At 57.4% G+C, this 15,902-nt stretch overlaps 8 protein-coding genes and 1 further gene across 8 annotated transcripts; 4 read left to right on the forward strand and 5 right to left on the reverse strand.

Moving 5' to 3' along the window:
• Window positions 1-24: 24 nt before the first annotated feature.
• On the reverse strand, window positions 25-1,287 carry HER10_EVM0009885 (SET domain-containing protein; the record flags this gene model as incomplete). Its single annotated transcript, XM_035479357.1, has 4 exons — window positions 25-481; window positions 569-729; window positions 775-1,104; window positions 1,168-1,287. 4 exons carry the CDS (start codon window positions 1,285-1,287, stop codon window positions 25-27), a joined length of 1,068 nt encoding a protein of 355 aa, XP_035325825.1.
• Window positions 1,288-1,941: 654 nt separating this feature from the next.
• HER10_EVM0007712 (coenzyme Q biosynthesis protein Coq4) lies at window positions 1,942-3,235 on the forward strand (the record flags this gene model as incomplete). Its single annotated transcript, XM_035477258.1, has 2 exons — window positions 1,942-2,972; window positions 3,055-3,235. The coding sequence occupies exons 1-2, from the start codon at window positions 2,086-2,088 to the stop codon at window positions 3,233-3,235; spliced, it is 1,068 nt and encodes a 355-aa protein (XP_035325814.1). The 5' UTR covers window positions 1,942-2,085.
• Window positions 3,236-3,260: 25 nt separating this feature from the next.
• Window positions 3,261-3,995, reverse strand: HER10_EVM0013057 (uncharacterized protein). Its single transcript, XM_035482428.1, has 3 exons — window positions 3,923-3,995; window positions 3,748-3,854; window positions 3,261-3,587 (listed from the first exon to the last, which is right to left on the reverse strand). The coding sequence occupies exons 1-3, from the start codon at window positions 3,944-3,946 to the stop codon at window positions 3,305-3,307; spliced, it is 414 nt and encodes a 137-aa protein (XP_035325842.1). The 5' UTR covers window positions 3,947-3,995; the 3' UTR covers window positions 3,261-3,304.
• Window positions 3,996-4,321: 326 nt separating this feature from the next.
• On the reverse strand, window positions 4,322-5,583 carry HER10_EVM0009657.
• Window positions 5,584-6,183: 600 nt separating this feature from the next.
• Window positions 6,184-7,193, forward strand: HER10_EVM0002526 (Sas10/Utp3/C1D family protein). Its single transcript, XM_035472232.1, has 3 exons — window positions 6,184-6,504; window positions 6,570-6,736; window positions 6,802-7,193. Exons 1-3 carry the CDS (start codon window positions 6,327-6,329, stop codon window positions 6,988-6,990), a joined length of 534 nt encoding a protein of 177 aa, XP_035325778.1. The 5' UTR covers window positions 6,184-6,326; the 3' UTR covers window positions 6,991-7,193.
• Window positions 7,194-7,604: 411 nt separating this feature from the next.
• On the forward strand, window positions 7,605-8,730 carry HER10_EVM0001725 (CHCH domain-containing protein). Its single transcript, XM_035471464.1, has 2 exons — window positions 7,605-7,987; window positions 8,146-8,730. Exons 1-2 carry the CDS (start codon window positions 7,773-7,775, stop codon window positions 8,408-8,410), a joined length of 480 nt encoding a protein of 159 aa, XP_035325775.1. The 5' UTR covers window positions 7,605-7,772; the 3' UTR covers window positions 8,411-8,730.
• Window positions 8,731-8,744: 14 nt separating this feature from the next.
• Window positions 8,745-10,725, reverse strand: HER10_EVM0000254 (ubx domain-containing protein; the record flags this gene model as incomplete). The annotated part of the gene is made up of 5 exons (XM_035470044.1): window positions 10,341-10,725; window positions 10,228-10,280; window positions 9,282-10,166; window positions 8,949-9,227; window positions 8,745-8,786 (listed from the first exon to the last, which is right to left on the reverse strand). Exons 1-5 carry the CDS (start codon window positions 10,417-10,419, stop codon window positions 8,745-8,747), a joined length of 1,338 nt encoding a protein of 445 aa, XP_035325768.1. The 5' UTR covers window positions 10,420-10,725.
• Window positions 10,726-11,058: 333 nt separating this feature from the next.
• Window positions 11,059-12,208, forward strand: HER10_EVM0001309 (SURF1 family protein; the record flags this gene model as incomplete). Its single annotated transcript, XM_035471064.1, has 4 exons — window positions 11,059-11,201; window positions 11,243-11,817; window positions 11,914-12,019; window positions 12,109-12,208. 4 exons carry the CDS (start codon window positions 11,059-11,061, stop codon window positions 12,206-12,208), a joined length of 924 nt encoding a protein of 307 aa, XP_035325772.1.
• Window positions 12,209-12,450: 242 nt separating this feature from the next.
• On the reverse strand, window positions 12,451-14,232 carry HER10_EVM0000677 (uncharacterized protein; the record flags this gene model as incomplete). The annotated part of the gene is made up of 4 exons (XM_035470447.1): window positions 13,424-14,232; window positions 13,255-13,370; window positions 12,858-13,161; window positions 12,451-12,732 (listed from the first exon to the last, which is right to left on the reverse strand). The coding sequence occupies exons 1-4, from the start codon at window positions 14,108-14,110 to the stop codon at window positions 12,451-12,453; spliced, it is 1,389 nt and encodes a 462-aa protein (XP_035325771.1). The 5' UTR covers window positions 14,111-14,232.
• Window positions 14,233-15,902: the final 1,670 nt, after the last annotated feature.

Here is a 15,902-nt window from a genome sequence, read left to right on the forward strand (position 1 = left end):
CTTTCCTTTGCAGGGACCGGTAGATTATTGTGTATTGGAAGCCTTCAACTTGTCTATCGTGCCGCGTACGAGCAGCTGTATCTGCTTCCAGCGGGCCACTACCATGTCCCGCTGAAACTGCTGACCTTCATCCAGGCCACGCACTGTCTCAATCTTGGACTCAATCTCCTCGTTGTACGCCGACAACATCTCGCGCAGCAACGCATCGACCTCGGGCTGCTCCGCCTCTCCGTCCGAAAACCCGTCCACAAACTGCGCCCACCGCCTCGCCGGCAACACGAGCGTCCGCAGCGCCACCTGCGTACGGTAGCATACCGTCTCGGCGTCAATGACATAATTCCCCAGGAACCCCCTTTCCTCCAACCGTCGTCTGTGCGCGGCACCTAGGCGCGGCAGCAGAAGGTCGTCGATACAGACCTCATCCCACTCGTTTTCGCCTTGGTTCATGACAAAGCCGTACTCGACCAGCAAGAAATCGTTGCTGTGGCGGCCGTAGCAGATGTGGATCTCTCGCCAGCGGCGTAGGCGCGATCAGCTTTGATGGTGAAGGGTGCTTGTCAAAGGCGACAGCAGCCGCGGGAGGCGTGGTTGAGGAGGTCTGCGACGGGTTGGAGGATCATGTGGTCGTCGCGGTGGCGTTTTGCGGTTTTGGGTGTGACGTGGTAGAATGTGCGCGAGTTCACGAGGAGCCAGGCGTGGAGGTAGGACTCGTACGTGAGTTTGCCGTCGCTACCTTCTGGGTACCGGTACTGGTGTTCCTCATCCTGGGGTAGCGGGTCTGGGAGGGGCGTGGAGAGACGAGGACCAGTGGGATTCAATTTCTCGCGCTGGGCTTTGAGAGGGTGAGGGCTTGGGAGGGGAGGGAGGCGAGGGTCGGCGGGTCGGCGAGGAGGCGGACCAGGTTAGCGGGCAGGAGGAGAGGTCTTGGGGGGTTGGGAAGACGGCGGACCAGGTTTTGAAGGAGGGGGATGCGTCGAGGGCGATGTCTAGGGCCAGGAGGGCGTGGACGTGTGTTTCTTTTGGGAAGGGGCGGGTTAGGGGTTTTGGGGTTGTTGCGATTGTTTTGAGGCAGGGGATTGGGACGTCTAGGATTGTGTCGTCTTTCTGGGGTGGTGGTGGTGTTAGTGAGATGAGGGTATATGATGGTTGTGAACATGTGTGGCTTACTTTGAGTGGTGATGTTACGACGATTCCTATGCCTCTTCCTGGGAGGGCGCGGGGACCGACGTTGGATACTGTTATTCCTTGCGTCTGGGCCCAGGATAGGAGGTTCTCGATGGCGTCCATTTGGTGTTTTGTTTAGAACTCGAGAGTGGAGTAGATGGTGGAGGGCGAGGCAATGGTAGTAGTATTTTAGAGAAGTGATGAAAGTTCATGCAAGCATGACTTGAGAACTTGGTAGTCAAATGCAGCCTCTGTGAGAGAAGTTGGTCAAGGAGCAGTTGTCTTTTGAGATGTAGTCCTTTAGTCTTATCCCGGCAAGATGTACGGTTCTCTCATCCATAAACGACAGATTTGAATGAGAGTGAGATGCAGGTCCAGAAGGCCCGGATTCGAGTATATCTGTTTCTGGAAGAACTCGGAGTTGCGCTCACACCTAGTGAACCCGAGAATAAGATTTCGTTGGCAGCAGAGCCTTGTTATTGTGAAAGCTCCAAGGTTGACAAGATGGAAGAAGTTGAGACGAAATTCACCTTAAAGCTGAAGGGACGAATCAAATGCGCCGGGGTGCAATTCCAACGATCTGGAATAGCAGGCCCTGTCCCACCACCAAAATGCTCACCTAAACCACTGCCGAAGAAATGCACAGCAGCGGGCAGCAATCGCCAATTGGAAAGGTCGGCGCTAGTATCCACCGACTCCCCGATCCGACCTACGATTCTCGGGGACCGTCGCCGAGGTGAGGTAATGGGAGCTGCCCGAGCTTCCAAAAAGTGTTCCGTCATCGAACCACTTTCAACTCCAAACTGACCAAGTAGCTCACGACAGCTCTCAACGGCTCCCTCGCCCACAATCTCTCATCTCCCGACGACATCCAACGGCATGCCACCAATCCAAAGACCATAAACGAAACAAATCAGCACAATGAAAGCCCTCACAACCCTCCCGGCGGCCCAAACCCGCCGCGCCCTCCCCGCCATCTGCGCCGCCTGCACATCAACGACACCCTCCTCTTCCTCCTCCACACCCTCGCGCCGCCCCTTCTCCGTCCTAAACCGCCCACCGCCAAACTACCCAGGCCACGTCCCCCTCACCAAAATCGAACGCGCCGCCCTCGGCCTCGGCGCAGGCATCTGGTCCCTCCTAAGCCCCTACCGAGCCGACCTCATCGCCGCCGTAGGCGAGACCACCGCGACGCCCTACTTCATCTACCGCCTCCGCGACGCAATGCTCTCCGACCCGACGGGCCGCCGCATCCTCCGCGACCGGCCGCGCATCACGTCCACCTCGCTCAACCTGTCCCGCCTGCGCGCCATGCCGGACAACAGCGTCGGGCGCGCCTACGTCGCCTGGCTGGACGCCGAGGGCGTGAGCCCGGACACGCGGCCCGCGGTGCGGTACATCGACGACCCGGAGTGCGCGTACGTGATGCAGCGGTACCGCGAGTGTCACGACTTCTTCCACGCGCTGACGGGGCTGCCGATTGTGAGGGAGGGCGAGGTGGCGCTCAAGGCGTTCGAGTTCGCCAACACGCTGATCCCGATGACGGGGTTCGCGGTGCTGAGTTACGCGACGATGAAGGCGGGCGAGAGGAAGCGGTTCAGGGAGATTTATGGGCCGTGGGCGGTGAAGAATGGGATGAAGGCCAAGGAGGTGATTAATGTGTATTGGGAGGAGCAGCTGGAGAGGGACGTGGATGAGTTGAGGGCAGAGTTGGGGATTGAGAGGCCGCCTAATATGAGGGAGATTCGGAAGAAGGAGAGGGAGGAGAGGAGGAGGGCGCAGGAGGCTTTGAAGGGGTTTGAGAAAATGTGTGTATTGTGTGTGTTGTGTATAGACACGGGGTTTGTACAGATATTGTATAGCTTTTGTTTGATTTTTTGGTAACCTTAGAGTCCTGGTGGAAATCCCACTCGGACAGAAGCCAATCTGCTACATTTTGCAGTCATGCTTTGTAAACGCCCTCCAACGCCGGCATGGTGTCCCTCCCCAGATGTGGGTTCATAGTCTCCCCGCCAAACGATTCAAAATCGACGCGGCAAACATCATCGAAAGAGACCCCTACACACCGTGAACAGAACACACAAACTTGATGAAATGAACCCCTGTTGCCCCGATCTCTCTCACACTCTGCAGAGCGCACCTACAAATCCAACAAATCGTCATCGTCATCGTCCCACCCCTTACGCCTGCTCACCACAATCTTCTCCTCCTCCTTCGTCCCCGCCACGGCCTCGAGCAGCTCCTTGAGCTGCGTCTCGGTGACTTTGCTGCGCAGCTGCCCGCTCTGCGCGAGCATGATGAGCCTGTTCTCCACGTCCTGCGCGCGCTGCTCCTTGACGAGACGGATGCGGCCCAGGCGGTCCGCCGCTTCCGGGTGGAGGATCTGGTTGAGGATCTGCTGGCGGGCTTCTTGTTCTTGTTGTCTGCGGTGGACGCTGGGTTAGCTGATGTCTTGTGTCTTTTGTTTCTTCGTGGTGGGCGGAGGGAAGAAGGGGGAGAGTGTGGTCGGGATGGTATGAGTCGGTCGCAATTGAGGGGATCTAGGTGCCTCGAGAAGGGAGATGAGGGTTAAGGGGAACATACTGGCGCTGTTCTTGCTGCTGCTGCTTGTTCGAGCCGCCGCCGCCGCCGCCGGAGCTGCCTCCCGCGCCGCCTTGCGCCTTGAGCTGTTCGAGGCGGGCCTTGCGGATCTGTAGTCGCGTGCGTCAGTCCCAGGTATTCAAGCGCTCTGGCGATAGAAAAGGTATGATTTGCATACTTGTTCGAGTTCGGAGTCGTCCATGGTTGCGGGTATCTTGTTGCGTATGTTTGCGCGGAGTGGTTTGGTGGAGGTTAGGTTGTTTGGGTCAGAGAAACGCGGGGCTCTTTCTGATCTGCCTGACGTCCAAGTTTTTGGCGGGGTTGGAGCTTGGGGTCTTTTTTTGGGCGCCTTACAAATTTCATGACGACGTGCAGTACCAAATATAAACAACGTAAGCTAGCACAACAGACCAAATGATTTCTCATATTCAATACTAATGTTTATGATCTTCAAAATATGTGATGAAATATTTAAACTGTCTAGATTCTGTGCTTGAATGTAGTCATACAATGCTAAAACCGCCCATCAAGTAAAATACACACAGACGTCCAGTCGTACAGCCGTCGACCGCTTCATTCACCTCCTTGAGGTCAGCTCTAATGGCATGTACGACCGGTTCTTCTCAACTTGCGCCTTATGCTTTGCCTTCACCATACCCACGACCATCTCGTTCGCCGGCAGCTTCACGCCCAGCCTACGGCCCCTCTCAATAAAGAAGCCGTTCAAATAGTCAATATCCGTCAACATGCCCCGTTGTATCTGCAACGCCATCTTGCTCGGCGCGGACCCCTTCCCTCTAAGTTTTCCCATAATCTCCTTGCGCATGCCCTCCCCCCGCAGAACGCTCTGCAGCTCAGGCGAGTTCTTGACTTCGGGCATGCGCGCGACCACATCGGCGATCTCGTTCAGGAGCTGATTGATGAGCTTGTTGGCCGTCGGATTGTAGATGAGCTCATTGTAGCGGTAATCCAGCATGACGCAGATAGGATCGCAGACGGCCGAGAACATGAGCGACGGGATCTTGACCTTCATCCAACTGTCGAGGGCCAGACCTTTCGCCTTGAGGAGGTCCGACGACGCAAACTGCTTCATCATCCCTTGTGTCCGCAGCCAGCTGTCTGTCGAGAGGTGCTTAGACTTTTTGGGACCGTAGTAGGGCCGCACACCGGCGAGCGCCGTCTCGTATTTGGGTGTCATCACCTTGACCGACTTTGCCTTTCGGTCAAATGCCAGGGAATGCGTCATGTGTCCGAGCATAATCGACGGGCGCTTGTCTTTCTCCGGGAAGACTCGGTTGGTGGCCGCCTCCGCGACGCCGAGTCCGTCTTGAACATAGCAGACGGCCGTCCGGTCGTCGATCCGATGCTTGACCTTTTCGAGTAGCTTGATGCTCTCGCTCGGTCTCCCGGACACCACGAGGTTGCTGATATGTGTATCGTCCTTCTCCACTTCCGGCGAGGTCTCTAATGCGGCATTCGGTTCGATCCAGCCTTTTGGGTTCTTCCTGGTGCCTAGGTTTCCGGCAATGCCCCGATATGGTGTGTTGGCCGGTATGTCTAGCGTCTTGACCGAGTCGTAGATGCCGTGCAGAGCATGTGACAGAAATAGCGATCGCTCGTCGTTTCCGAGAACGTGAACCGTACGCGACGAAGGTGGCGGCGTCGAGTTGTGTCCCATCATGACGGCCGGCACGTAGAACCGTGACGTCGAATCAGCCCTGAAGATGGCGTATAGTTCCTTTTCGTTTTGCTCGGGCTGTAGACCCAGTACTTTATTGAATTTTGTTTCGTTTGGCCCGGCACGCCCAGAGTTGTGCCTCCAGGAACCGTAGCTGCCATCTCTTTGGGCGCCACCTTCCAGGGGCGATGCTGCGGCGGCGCTGCTCCCGTCCCGAGACCGAGTCTATTATCGATCGACACACATCTGATGGCTCCCCGGCCCGTGGAGGCGCTACCGGTCCTCCATATCGTATGTGTTTTGGGTGTCCGCGCGGAGAGCCGCGGTCTCGGGAGGCTTGCCAGAGTGCCTGCCACGATGAAGGCTTCGAGGGTTCGGCGCAAATCACTGCGCAGTGCTCATTAAGGGGAGGATTGGGGCGCGTTCTCAAGCGGTTATAGCTGTAACGACTCGATGATAGTGTACGTCGTCGTCGAAATTGTTGGGGATGGTGTTCGGGTATTACTGGCGTTCTTTTTCGTGGTTAATGAGCGTGTGGTCTTGTCTTTGTCGCAAGAAGGAGGCGTTGAGATGGGTGTGGATGACGGGGACACTCGTTAGGTTCTCTCTCAAAATTTGGCGCGTGGTAGGTGGTAGCCGTAGAATCCCGGCCGGCAGGAACCCGACCCACCGAGCTCGCGGCGATCCCTGCGCCTCGTTAGATGCATGCAAATCCTTCAACGCCCGGATTTCTGAATTTTCAACGACCAGTCTCATCGATGAGAAGGAGCTAGGCCCAGACACTCACTTACATCAATCGTCTCCATCTCATTGTTGCTTTTCATCAAGGGACTACATCCATTTTCCAGCAAACATTGGAATCATCGATTTTTATTTTTCCGCGGCTGCATCAACAACAACCATCATGGCGCTCAAGGACATGACCTCCGACCTGAAGAAGCTCGATTCTCACATCGACTCTCTTGAGGATGCGCTCAAGCCCCTGATTGACAATCTTCCCGAGATGGCCAACGAGCTCCCCCTTCTCGACAAGGCCAAGATGTATGCTCTGACTGCCTATGCTATCGAGACTCTTCTCTTCTGTGAGTATCATTATACAGCAAACATATATCGTTGTCGTCGTCCCCCTGACTAACCGAAATGACAGCATCACTCCGTCTCCAAGGCGTCGACGCCAAGGACCACCAGGTCATGACAGAACTGAAGCGCGTGCAACAGTACTTTGGCAAGATCAAGGGTGCAGAGGAGACACCCGCTCAGCGCACAACAACGGTCAACACGGAAGCCGCGACGCGCATTCTCAAAGCGGACCTTGTAAGTCGCATTTGAAGGGGGAAAGAGGTCCGGCCTGAGCAAGCGAAACTGACCGACCACCACAGGGAAGTAACGACCAGACGCTGAAGAAGAGGCTGGAGGAGAAACTTGCCGAGGAGCGCGCCAAGGCGCTGCTCAACTCGATGCAGAAGACCAAGAGGCCGGCTCCCGAGTCGCCGTCCCCCAGCTCCTCTGGCCCGGAGAAGAAGCAGAGGAACTCAAGAAGGAAGAGCTCCAACAAGAACAAGTCTTGAGAGCGGAATTCCGTAAAGACCTTGATGAACGTCCACAATCCCGCTTACACAAAAGATTTTCGTTTGGCTGTCACGGGACATGGGGGAAGAATCGCCGAAACAGTTAGACGCCTCCGAGCCACGAGAGATACTGCCAGTTGGAGGTGCGCGTGGCTGTATGACACCATGGTAGGCACATTGAAGATCACAGCCGACCTTACTGCACCCTGACATGGAAGTAGGTCAGCATTGGCTAGAGATTACCCTTACGGACTGGAGTGGTAGTATTATTTTGCGCACTGGGAAAAAGGATACCCCGGAGATAGAGACGAAGACCAAGTAATGAGCAAAGACTTTTCGATCCCTAGTCGGTATTGTCTAGATACCCTTATTCCATGTTTAGAAGTATGCCACTGCGTTGCCACTCAGACTGCCATACCCGCCCCCTTTAATACATATACCTTAACCTCCGCTACGCCCCAGCAAAATATCCATCTAACCAGAAAGGACCCTTCCCCAAATTCTGACCACGACCAAATTCGCCCTCCCCTGATTGGCCACACCTCGCCACCCACCCCCGGCCCGCCGAGCTTTGCAACACACGCCGAAAGGCACCTCTACAGCTTTTGTCACCTTAACCCCGGGGCGCATAACTTCTGCCGACTTCCCTCCCCATCCACCCGGCATTTCTGCTCTCTTCAAAACACCACCCGCTCCTTCACCTCACGAAGTCACGATCAACGCTACCAACCACTGCACCTCATCTCACCCGAGTCCTTCACACACACACGAATCCTACCAAGATGCCTCGCCAACGCTCCGCCGGCCGCCCCAGCGCCCCCTCGCGCCCTACCGTCTCGGCCGCGAAGCCCGCTCCCACCCAGACTCGCCCGGCAACGACCATGGCCGCTCCCCCCCAACAGCACGCCGCTCCCCCGGCCGCGGCACCCGCTGCTCCCGCCGCCGCTGCGCCCTCCCAGGGCCCCGGCCTCTTTGGCCAGATGGCTAGCACCGCTGCGTACGTCCCCCATCCTACAAAAGACACCTCCAACCGCAGGAGGAGATATCTAGGCTTCCCCTGGCCCAAGAACCTCTCCCCCTTCCTCGACAACCACCCCCTCAAAAAAAGAAATCTCAAGAAAGAACCAGAAGCTAAATCAATCGTGCCCTCAACAGCGGTGTCGCAATCGGCTCCTCCATCGGCCACGCCATCGGCGGCATGTTCGGCGGCGGTTCCTCCGCGCCCGCCGAGGCCGCGCCCCAGAACAACTCCCCCGTCGCCTCGGGCGAGTCCTCGACCACCCAGCAGTGGGGCAACAACTGCGCCGGCGCCACCCAGCAGTTCACAAAGTGCATGGACGAGCACGGCGGCAACATGCAGATCTGCAACTGGTACCTCGAGCAGCTCAAGGCCTGCCAGGCCGCCGCCAGCCAGTACTAGACGCCCCTTTTCTCCGTCTGAGAAGGGCGTCGTTGCGGCGTGTTGAAGAGCCACCTCCGGCTGAACGACCAGTCGGGGTGGTGTTATATGTAACTTAATAGTCAAAAACGGGGAAATGGGAAAGCAAAACAAAAGAAACAATTTTGGGGCATGGAGCTTTTCATGGGATTCAAACGGCATTTTTGCATTGGCGGAAGCATTGAAAGATGGGCCATTGAGGAAGAATTACATCTCCCGACGGTGTACAATACATGACATTCCCACTCGTTAACCACTATGCACCTCGTCTAATGTGATGCAACACCTAACATGCCTGCAATACATCCTGAGCCTCTTACTCGTCCTTCTTCTCATCCGGTCGCGGTTCAAAGTTGAGCTATGATTAAGTCAGCAATCATGATTCAACATCATCTTTACGTCTGTCCTCGGGTTTAAGCGGACAGGAAAACTTACCGAATTGCCATTGTAAAGCTGATCACCCTCCGATCATCAGGATTCGCAAACTGCGAAAACGCTTCCTCTGTTCCCGTTCCCTCACCGTAACCGGCTCCGCGCCCTGCTCCTCAGCCGCCGCCCGCCTCGGCCCCGGCCCAGAAAACACACCAGAGATCAGCCCCCAAAGCCACTGCAGCAAAGTCAACGGCAGCAAGAGAAACGTCACAGCCATCTCCCCAAACGACGACCCTCCCGCCGCACCAACGTGCTCGCCAACAGGCGCCAGCACAAGCGTCGAGGACGGCGACAGCCCCAGCTCCGCGAGACTCTTACCCTCCTCCGTGTCGTCGATAAGCCTACTCGGCCGCGGCGCAAGCACAACCTTGAACCGGAACGGCTCCCCGCCGCTCCCGCTACCTGTAAGCTCGCTCTCAACCCACTTGCACCTCCCCGCCGAGCGTCTTCCCGCTAGAAACCGCGAGCGGATCGTCGACCCGTCCAGAAGCCGGACCTGCAGCGCCGTCATCCCGCTCGCGGCCGAGCTCGACGGCGCAAGCGAACTCGACTCGGATCTCGTGAGTGCGGCCGCGACCTCCCCCAGCTTAGGCGACGCAGCCTGGGTCCTAAGCGCAGCACGCTCCGCGGCCTTCGCTCTCCTCTCGGCGCGGTCGTCCTCAATCTTCCTCAGGATGCGCGCCTTTTCGTCGGCCGCCTCCTGGCGTGCCTTCTTCAGAGCTTCCTTGTGGTTACGCGTCTGCTCCGCCTGCTTGGAGTTATCCGTCTCGGCCTTCTCCGCCGCGGCGGCTGGGCTGCTGGCTTTCTTTTTCGGACTCGAGGCGCTGGGCTTCCAGACGCGCGCCGCGCTCTGAGGGCGGCGCGGAGGTTGCGCTTCTTCTTGGGTTGTGGCGGGGCCGCGCGGACTGGGGAGGAGGTGCCGGGCCTGGCGGGTTGCTGGTTCGCGGTGACGGCGCGGCTGCGGCGCGGGAGGGTTGTACGGCGTCTCGTCGTACAGGTCGTCGGTCGACTGAGCGGCCGGCGCGGGAGCTGAGACTGGTGCCGGTGTAGCTGACGCGGGTTGAGCAGCAGCAGCTGCTGCTGCTGCTGCTGGCTGACCCTGAGCGCCGCGAAATGCGGTTGTGATGCGCCTGACAAACTCATCCTTGCTGGTGCCTGCGACGATGTACTCCTTCAGATCGCCATTCTTGATCACGACGACGGTGGGAGTGTTGGGCAGGGGGAAGATAGCAGCCAGATAGCCCGCCTCTTCCGATCCTTTCTTCAGGCGCAGCGCGACGGCTTCGTCTTGAAGCAGAGTCGCAATCTAGTCCAGTCATTAGTCCCTGAGCCGAAGTGTCTTCATCATGGGAAGCTCAAGTACGTACCGAGCTCTCTGTCAGATACTCATCCTCCCAAGTCTGGCTCTCGGCTTCCTCGTCTACGTCTCATCAGTGGAAGGTCCCATGGCATGAGCATGAGCTGTAAGATGTGAGCTTACCTGTGACAAAGCAAAAGACGCATTTGCTCTGTTGAAGTGCAGTGGCAATGCCCTCTTGCAGACCTCCTGTGAAGAACATGATGATGATGACGATTAGGATATATGTAGGTCTTTAATAATTCCTCTCTGAGTTGAGTCTAGGAAGCTTGTAAGTTCACGGTCAACGTTGCTGAGAAGAAGAGGGATACAGACGCTGTGGAGCTCAAGCTTGGAGGATGCTGAACCTAGACTTGGAATAAACCCACCAAAGCTTCCAGGGTGTCAAATACAATTCGTTCGTGGCTTCTTCACGGCCGCTCTTCGTTTCAATGTTGAGCGATATTGCCTTGTCGTCTGATGAGTATCCAGGAGCTCAAAGATGACGAAGGAACAAGTGTCGTTCGTGTAGCTGCGAAGGGCGCCAGGGGACCTTGCCTTAGTCCAATGTATCCCTCTCTTCCGGGGGCGAACACCGAGCCACCCTATTGGCGCCGCCCCCACCTTTCCCACGCCACTCCACACTGAGGTACGTTCCATTGCTTCTGCAGCTTTTGGAGCTCCCCAGCTCATCCGTTTTGCATTTCCCGCTGCTCAGGTACCCTAGAACGGGCCGGCCGGACCCCAAAAAACCGAAATATCCTGACCTCATCACCCGCGCCGGCAAGCTCTCACTCGTGAAAGCCTCCCACCCGCATCACCACCGGGGAAAAGTACCAATTCACCAGCCCCGAACCTCACGATGCCGCCTCCTTTACCACGAGCGCTCTTCCGGGCCCCGGGCCCCGCGGCGCAAACCCCTACGCTCAATCGCCCGGCCAAGAACATTCCCTTCAGCGCAATCATCACCACGCGCGACACCAACAACCCGCATTCCACCACCCCGCGCCACGCCTCCGAACCAGCCCCAGACTTCCACTCCATAGTCGACAACCCCCGGAACTCGTCCGAGCAGGAAACCGCCACGGGCCAGGCCTCATCATCCTCGCCCTGATCCCCATCACAGCCTTCGCCCTCGGCACATGGCAAGTCCAGCGCCTCGGCTGGAAGACGGACCTCATCGCCAAGTTCGAGGACCGCCTCGTCCGCGACCCCCTCCCGCTCCCGCCCAAGATCGACCCGGACGCCGTGGCCGATTTCGACTACCGCCGCGTCTACGCCACGGGCCACTTCCGCCACGACAAGGAGATGCTCATCGGCCCGCGCATGTGGGAGGGCGAGCAGGGGTATATGGTCGTGACGCCGCTCGAGAGGGAGGGGGAGGGCACGACGGTGCTGGTGAATCGCGGGTGGATCAGCAAGGAGATGGCGGATCAGCGGCGGAGGCCTGGCGCGCTGCCGCGTGGGGAGGTCACGGTTGAGGGGTTGCTGCGGGAGCCGTGGAAGAAGAACATGTTCACGCCTGAGAATAGACCTGATCGTTGGGAGTTTTTCTTCCCTGATGTGCACCAGATGGCGCAGCTGACGGGCAGTCAGCCTGTTTGGATTGAGGCTACTATAGGTATGTTGTGGCCTGTTTCCTTATTTCCCTGGAGTCTGAGCCGCCTTCTGGGGGGCTTGCTCTAAGATTCAAAGCTCATACTGACTTTCCTCGCAGAGCACGAGTTCTTCCGCATTGTGGACCTCAAGTCCAAGGGTATCCCTATTGGTAGAGCCGCGGAGGTGAATCTGCGGAATAACCATGCCCAGTACATCTTCACATGGTAAGTCCGACCAATCCCTGCTTCGTATATCATTCTCTTCGGCACGGTCAACCATCGTCAGTACTAACGTCAGTACTAACACCAGATAGGTATGGTCTCGCGTTCGCCACCTCAATCATGTTGTGGATGGTCGTCAAGAAGCCCCCAACCGATACCGCGCGAAAGGTGCGCATGAATAAGCATTGGTAAGGATTTGCTCGGTTTTCTCTCATTGGAGGGACCAACATCGCAGTCGTAGTGGGAGCAAGTCGGACTCCTCAAGTCACTTCCTCCTGTCCGCCGTCGGTCACACGACGGCGCTTCTTCCTCGGCTCCGTCGGTGGCAGCGGCTTGGGCATCCTCAACTCCTGCAACAGCTCTCGGGGCAGGTGTCTGTGTGCCAGTGAAAAGGGGGTCGTCGTCGAGCTGGTCTGGCGTTGTCTGTAAGGATATTAGAGACCATTGTATTTGTACCAAAAGAACAAAAGGCTTGTGGATATAAAAAGGGAAACCCCCTTCCCCTCAAAAGACTGTCGATACCCCTGTGTTTGGAGCACGCAAAGTTCGAAGAGTGAAAAGTTCATGACAAAAAAGACGTACCTTCGCATGAGAGTGAGCATATCACTCTCATCAATAGTCTTGCGCTTGGCATGCTTCGCGTACGCGGACAGATCGTCGCCCAGCTGCTCAAAAAACCAGTCCGACGCCCTCTGGATCTCAGCCAGCGTGTCGGGCTAATTTTGGTCTTGCCGATGCCGCTCGATTTGGCAAACGTGTTGGCCAGCCGCTTCACCACCGCGGGCGGCAGCGACGGGTACCCACGTTGTACTTGACAACTTCACGCCGCGCTTCGTCTTACGCGGCCTCTGCTTTGCTCCTGCTGCGCGGCGCTCACCTCCGTCTGTCCGTCCAGGTCTCCTTGCGTCGCTTCGGTGGGTTCGATGGGCGTCGAGCTGCGCATGTCGTAGTACGAGTTTCCGAAACCTAGGTCCTCGTCCAGCGGGGCCGCCGGCTCGTCGTCTACCGGCGCAATGTTAAGCGACGGCTGTTCGTCTGTGAATTCGGGCAGCGGTCGCGCCGGTGAGCTCTGTCCGTGTCGTCTGGTTATCCGCGTCAATGGGCACCTCGAACCCGAAATCGCTGTCCCGCGCCGAAGCCAGAGTCTGCCGCCTCAAGTCTTCCTCCTCGACTCTGTTGTTCCCACTCCGTCAGTAACGAGCCCTCGCCACCGCTAATATATTCGCCGCAAAGCTCACCTGTCCAACGTATCCTCCGGCTCCCTCCCCTCCTCGTCTAACGCCCCAACCTCAAACGCAGGAAAGAACCCTTCTCCGCGATCACCATCGTCGTCGTCGTCGAGGTCCCGTAATTCCTAAATTCGCTCAACCTTGCGCTCCCCAACGACATGCGCGACGGCTGATCCACATACGCCCGCCGCGGGAACTCAATCGTCGCATTCTCGTCAATCTGCGACAACTCAGGCGCAACAAGCTCGTCCTCGTCGTCATCCTCAACGTCGAGCGGTAACGACAACCGCGGCCTATCGATCGGAAGCTCGTCATCGTCGTCGTCGTCATCGTACACCGTGCCCCTCCGGTTCACCGTCCGTATCGGCAAACTCGCGCTCGGCCCCGCTGCTCTCGATCCGACGTCGCTGGGTGACGAGGACGACGAGATGGGCTGCGTGGTGTGCTTCACCACGCGACTCAACCCGCGCAGGACATCGTGAAGCGACTCCCTCCGCGGCCGGAAGCTCTCGCGGCGTTTGTTTCCTCCCGGTGTCAGCGCGGCGGCGCGGCGCTGGTCGATTGTGCGGTATGCTGCGCGGGCGTGGGGCGTCGCGGCGAGGGAGCGGCGGCCCGAGGCGGAGAAGGCCGCGGTATCCGCCGGCTGAGCTGCGTAGGGAGAGGCGTAGGGTTGTTGCTGTTGTTGTTGGAGGGCGTACGTGGGAGGAGAGGAGGCGCGGCTGGAGGGGGGGTCGAGGCTGAGTGCGCGGCGGTTCGGGGTTACGGTGTCGAGGGCGGAAGAGAAGAGGGGGTCGTCGTCTTCTGCGCCGGCGGCTGCTGCGAGGCGCGGGTTGAGGGGGGTTGTGAATGTTGGCGAGGAGGACATGGTGCGGGTTTGACTTGCGACGGGGTCGCTGTGCGCCGGTGTGGTTGTGATGTTTGTGCTCTCGGAGAGCGCAGGGTGTTTGTATAAATCAGTATTGGGAGGACTTGGTGATGTTTGGGACGCGGTCGTCCAGTCGCAAGACAATCAGGTTGCTGGTCGTCCAGAAGGAGCAGGACAGAACGCAAGACCGACTCTACGCCCTGCAGGGGAGACCAACGCTCGCATGCCTGTTCGCCAGACTGCTCGTCTTCGCCGGGAGTGTGGAGGATGGAGATGCAGAGCTTGCCGTCGGTGTAGATGTTTGGGTGGCAGATATTCTTGTTGAGGAAGCGGAAGGTGGGAGGCTGGTATGGGTAGTCTCGAGGGAATGTCATTTCGGCCTAGAAAACTTCAGTAAGCTGTGTACTTTTACAGTGTATTTGGGAGAGGGAGGATCAAACGAACCTTGAGGTAGCCTCCGTTGAAGGCGCTGTCGGGGTTGACGACCATGAGGCCAAGCTTCCAGTTCAAGACATTCCGCTCGTCGACATCAATGTGAACCCATTTCTCCTTCTGCAGGGTTTGATATTCACTCATCAATCGCTTCTGCGCCATGATGTTGGAGTATTTGTAACGGTGAGGTGGCGGGGATTAGTATGCGGGAAAGAACCACTTTGTCGTGAGGGAGTGGGATGAAGTTGGAGCGATGAGATCGATTTGTCGCAGGGAAGAAGATGGCGGAATTTGATACGATGCAAGTATGCAATTGTGTGCACGAGCAGCAGTAGAAAAAGGAGGGCACTCGTGTGGGCGGACAGTGAAGAAGGCGCACCGCAAGTTCTCACAAGAGGCGTGTGACCAGAGAAAGGAAGCGACGATGAGGTGGGATGGAGGGTATGGAGGGGCGAAAGGGGATGACTCGATAAACCACCGACCTGACTCGGAGTGGGCAGCAGGCGATAAGATAAAGGGAGACGGGAGGACCGACCCGTATGTGTGAAGACCTCGGGCTGTCTGGTGGTCTGGTGTGTGGTGGGATTCGGGAGTGTAAGAGTATGAGACGGGGAATGGAGTGGCGGTAAAGGCCTGGTCCAGGGAGAGAGAGATTTTATGCTGTGTGCTAGGTGAGAGAAAAAGAAGAGGGCTTCCAGGGACAAAGCTGAACAACGGGAAGTCGCGATGCAAAGAAATAGTCTCAAATTTAGAAAGCAGCAATTCCAGCCAGAGTCTGAGGTGGTCCCTTTGCGATTTATCAAGGTTCCCTGCCATGAGGTACTCCGCAAGGTTAGGTACTGCGTAGTAGACCGGAAACTGCCCTGCCTGGACGATTTGGGATACCATGGGACCCCAGGGACCACCCGAGATGGCTAGACTCCTCAAGGAGGTCACGCAGTGTCTCGGATCCGTGGCCAGCTTCAGAGCCGTCGTCTGTCCTTGGCCCTAGCAGTACCAGCACCCTACCTTACCTTGCGGAGTACTCCTTGTCATATTGTCCTTGGACATTCGAGGCCCTTGCGAAGTAACATATTCGCACAATAATGTAAAGGTCACTTCACTAGTGCAAGCGTCAGTCAGCCAGCCAAACACGCCGCCACCAACAAACCCTCCACAACGGAAAATCTCTTGTCTGCTCTGTCATCAATATTGCTGTGTCATCTTTGTGTGTGCTTATTCGACCTCGCCTCCGCCACCTCCAGTCTTCAACTCAAAGCCAACAACACACTCTGGCACTGCAAAGGGGTGGTGGACCGGACTCGCCATGCACCTCACAGGCACTGCCAGGTTTCTCTTTGTTGTCTGTGCATTTCAGCCT

The sequence above is a fragment of the Colletotrichum scovillei genome (genome assembly GCF_011075155.1).
Source record: "Colletotrichum scovillei strain TJNH1 chromosome Unknown Contig00014, whole genome shotgun sequence".
Lineage (NCBI taxonomy): Eukaryota > Fungi > Ascomycota > Sordariomycetes > Glomerellales > Glomerellaceae > Colletotrichum > Colletotrichum scovillei.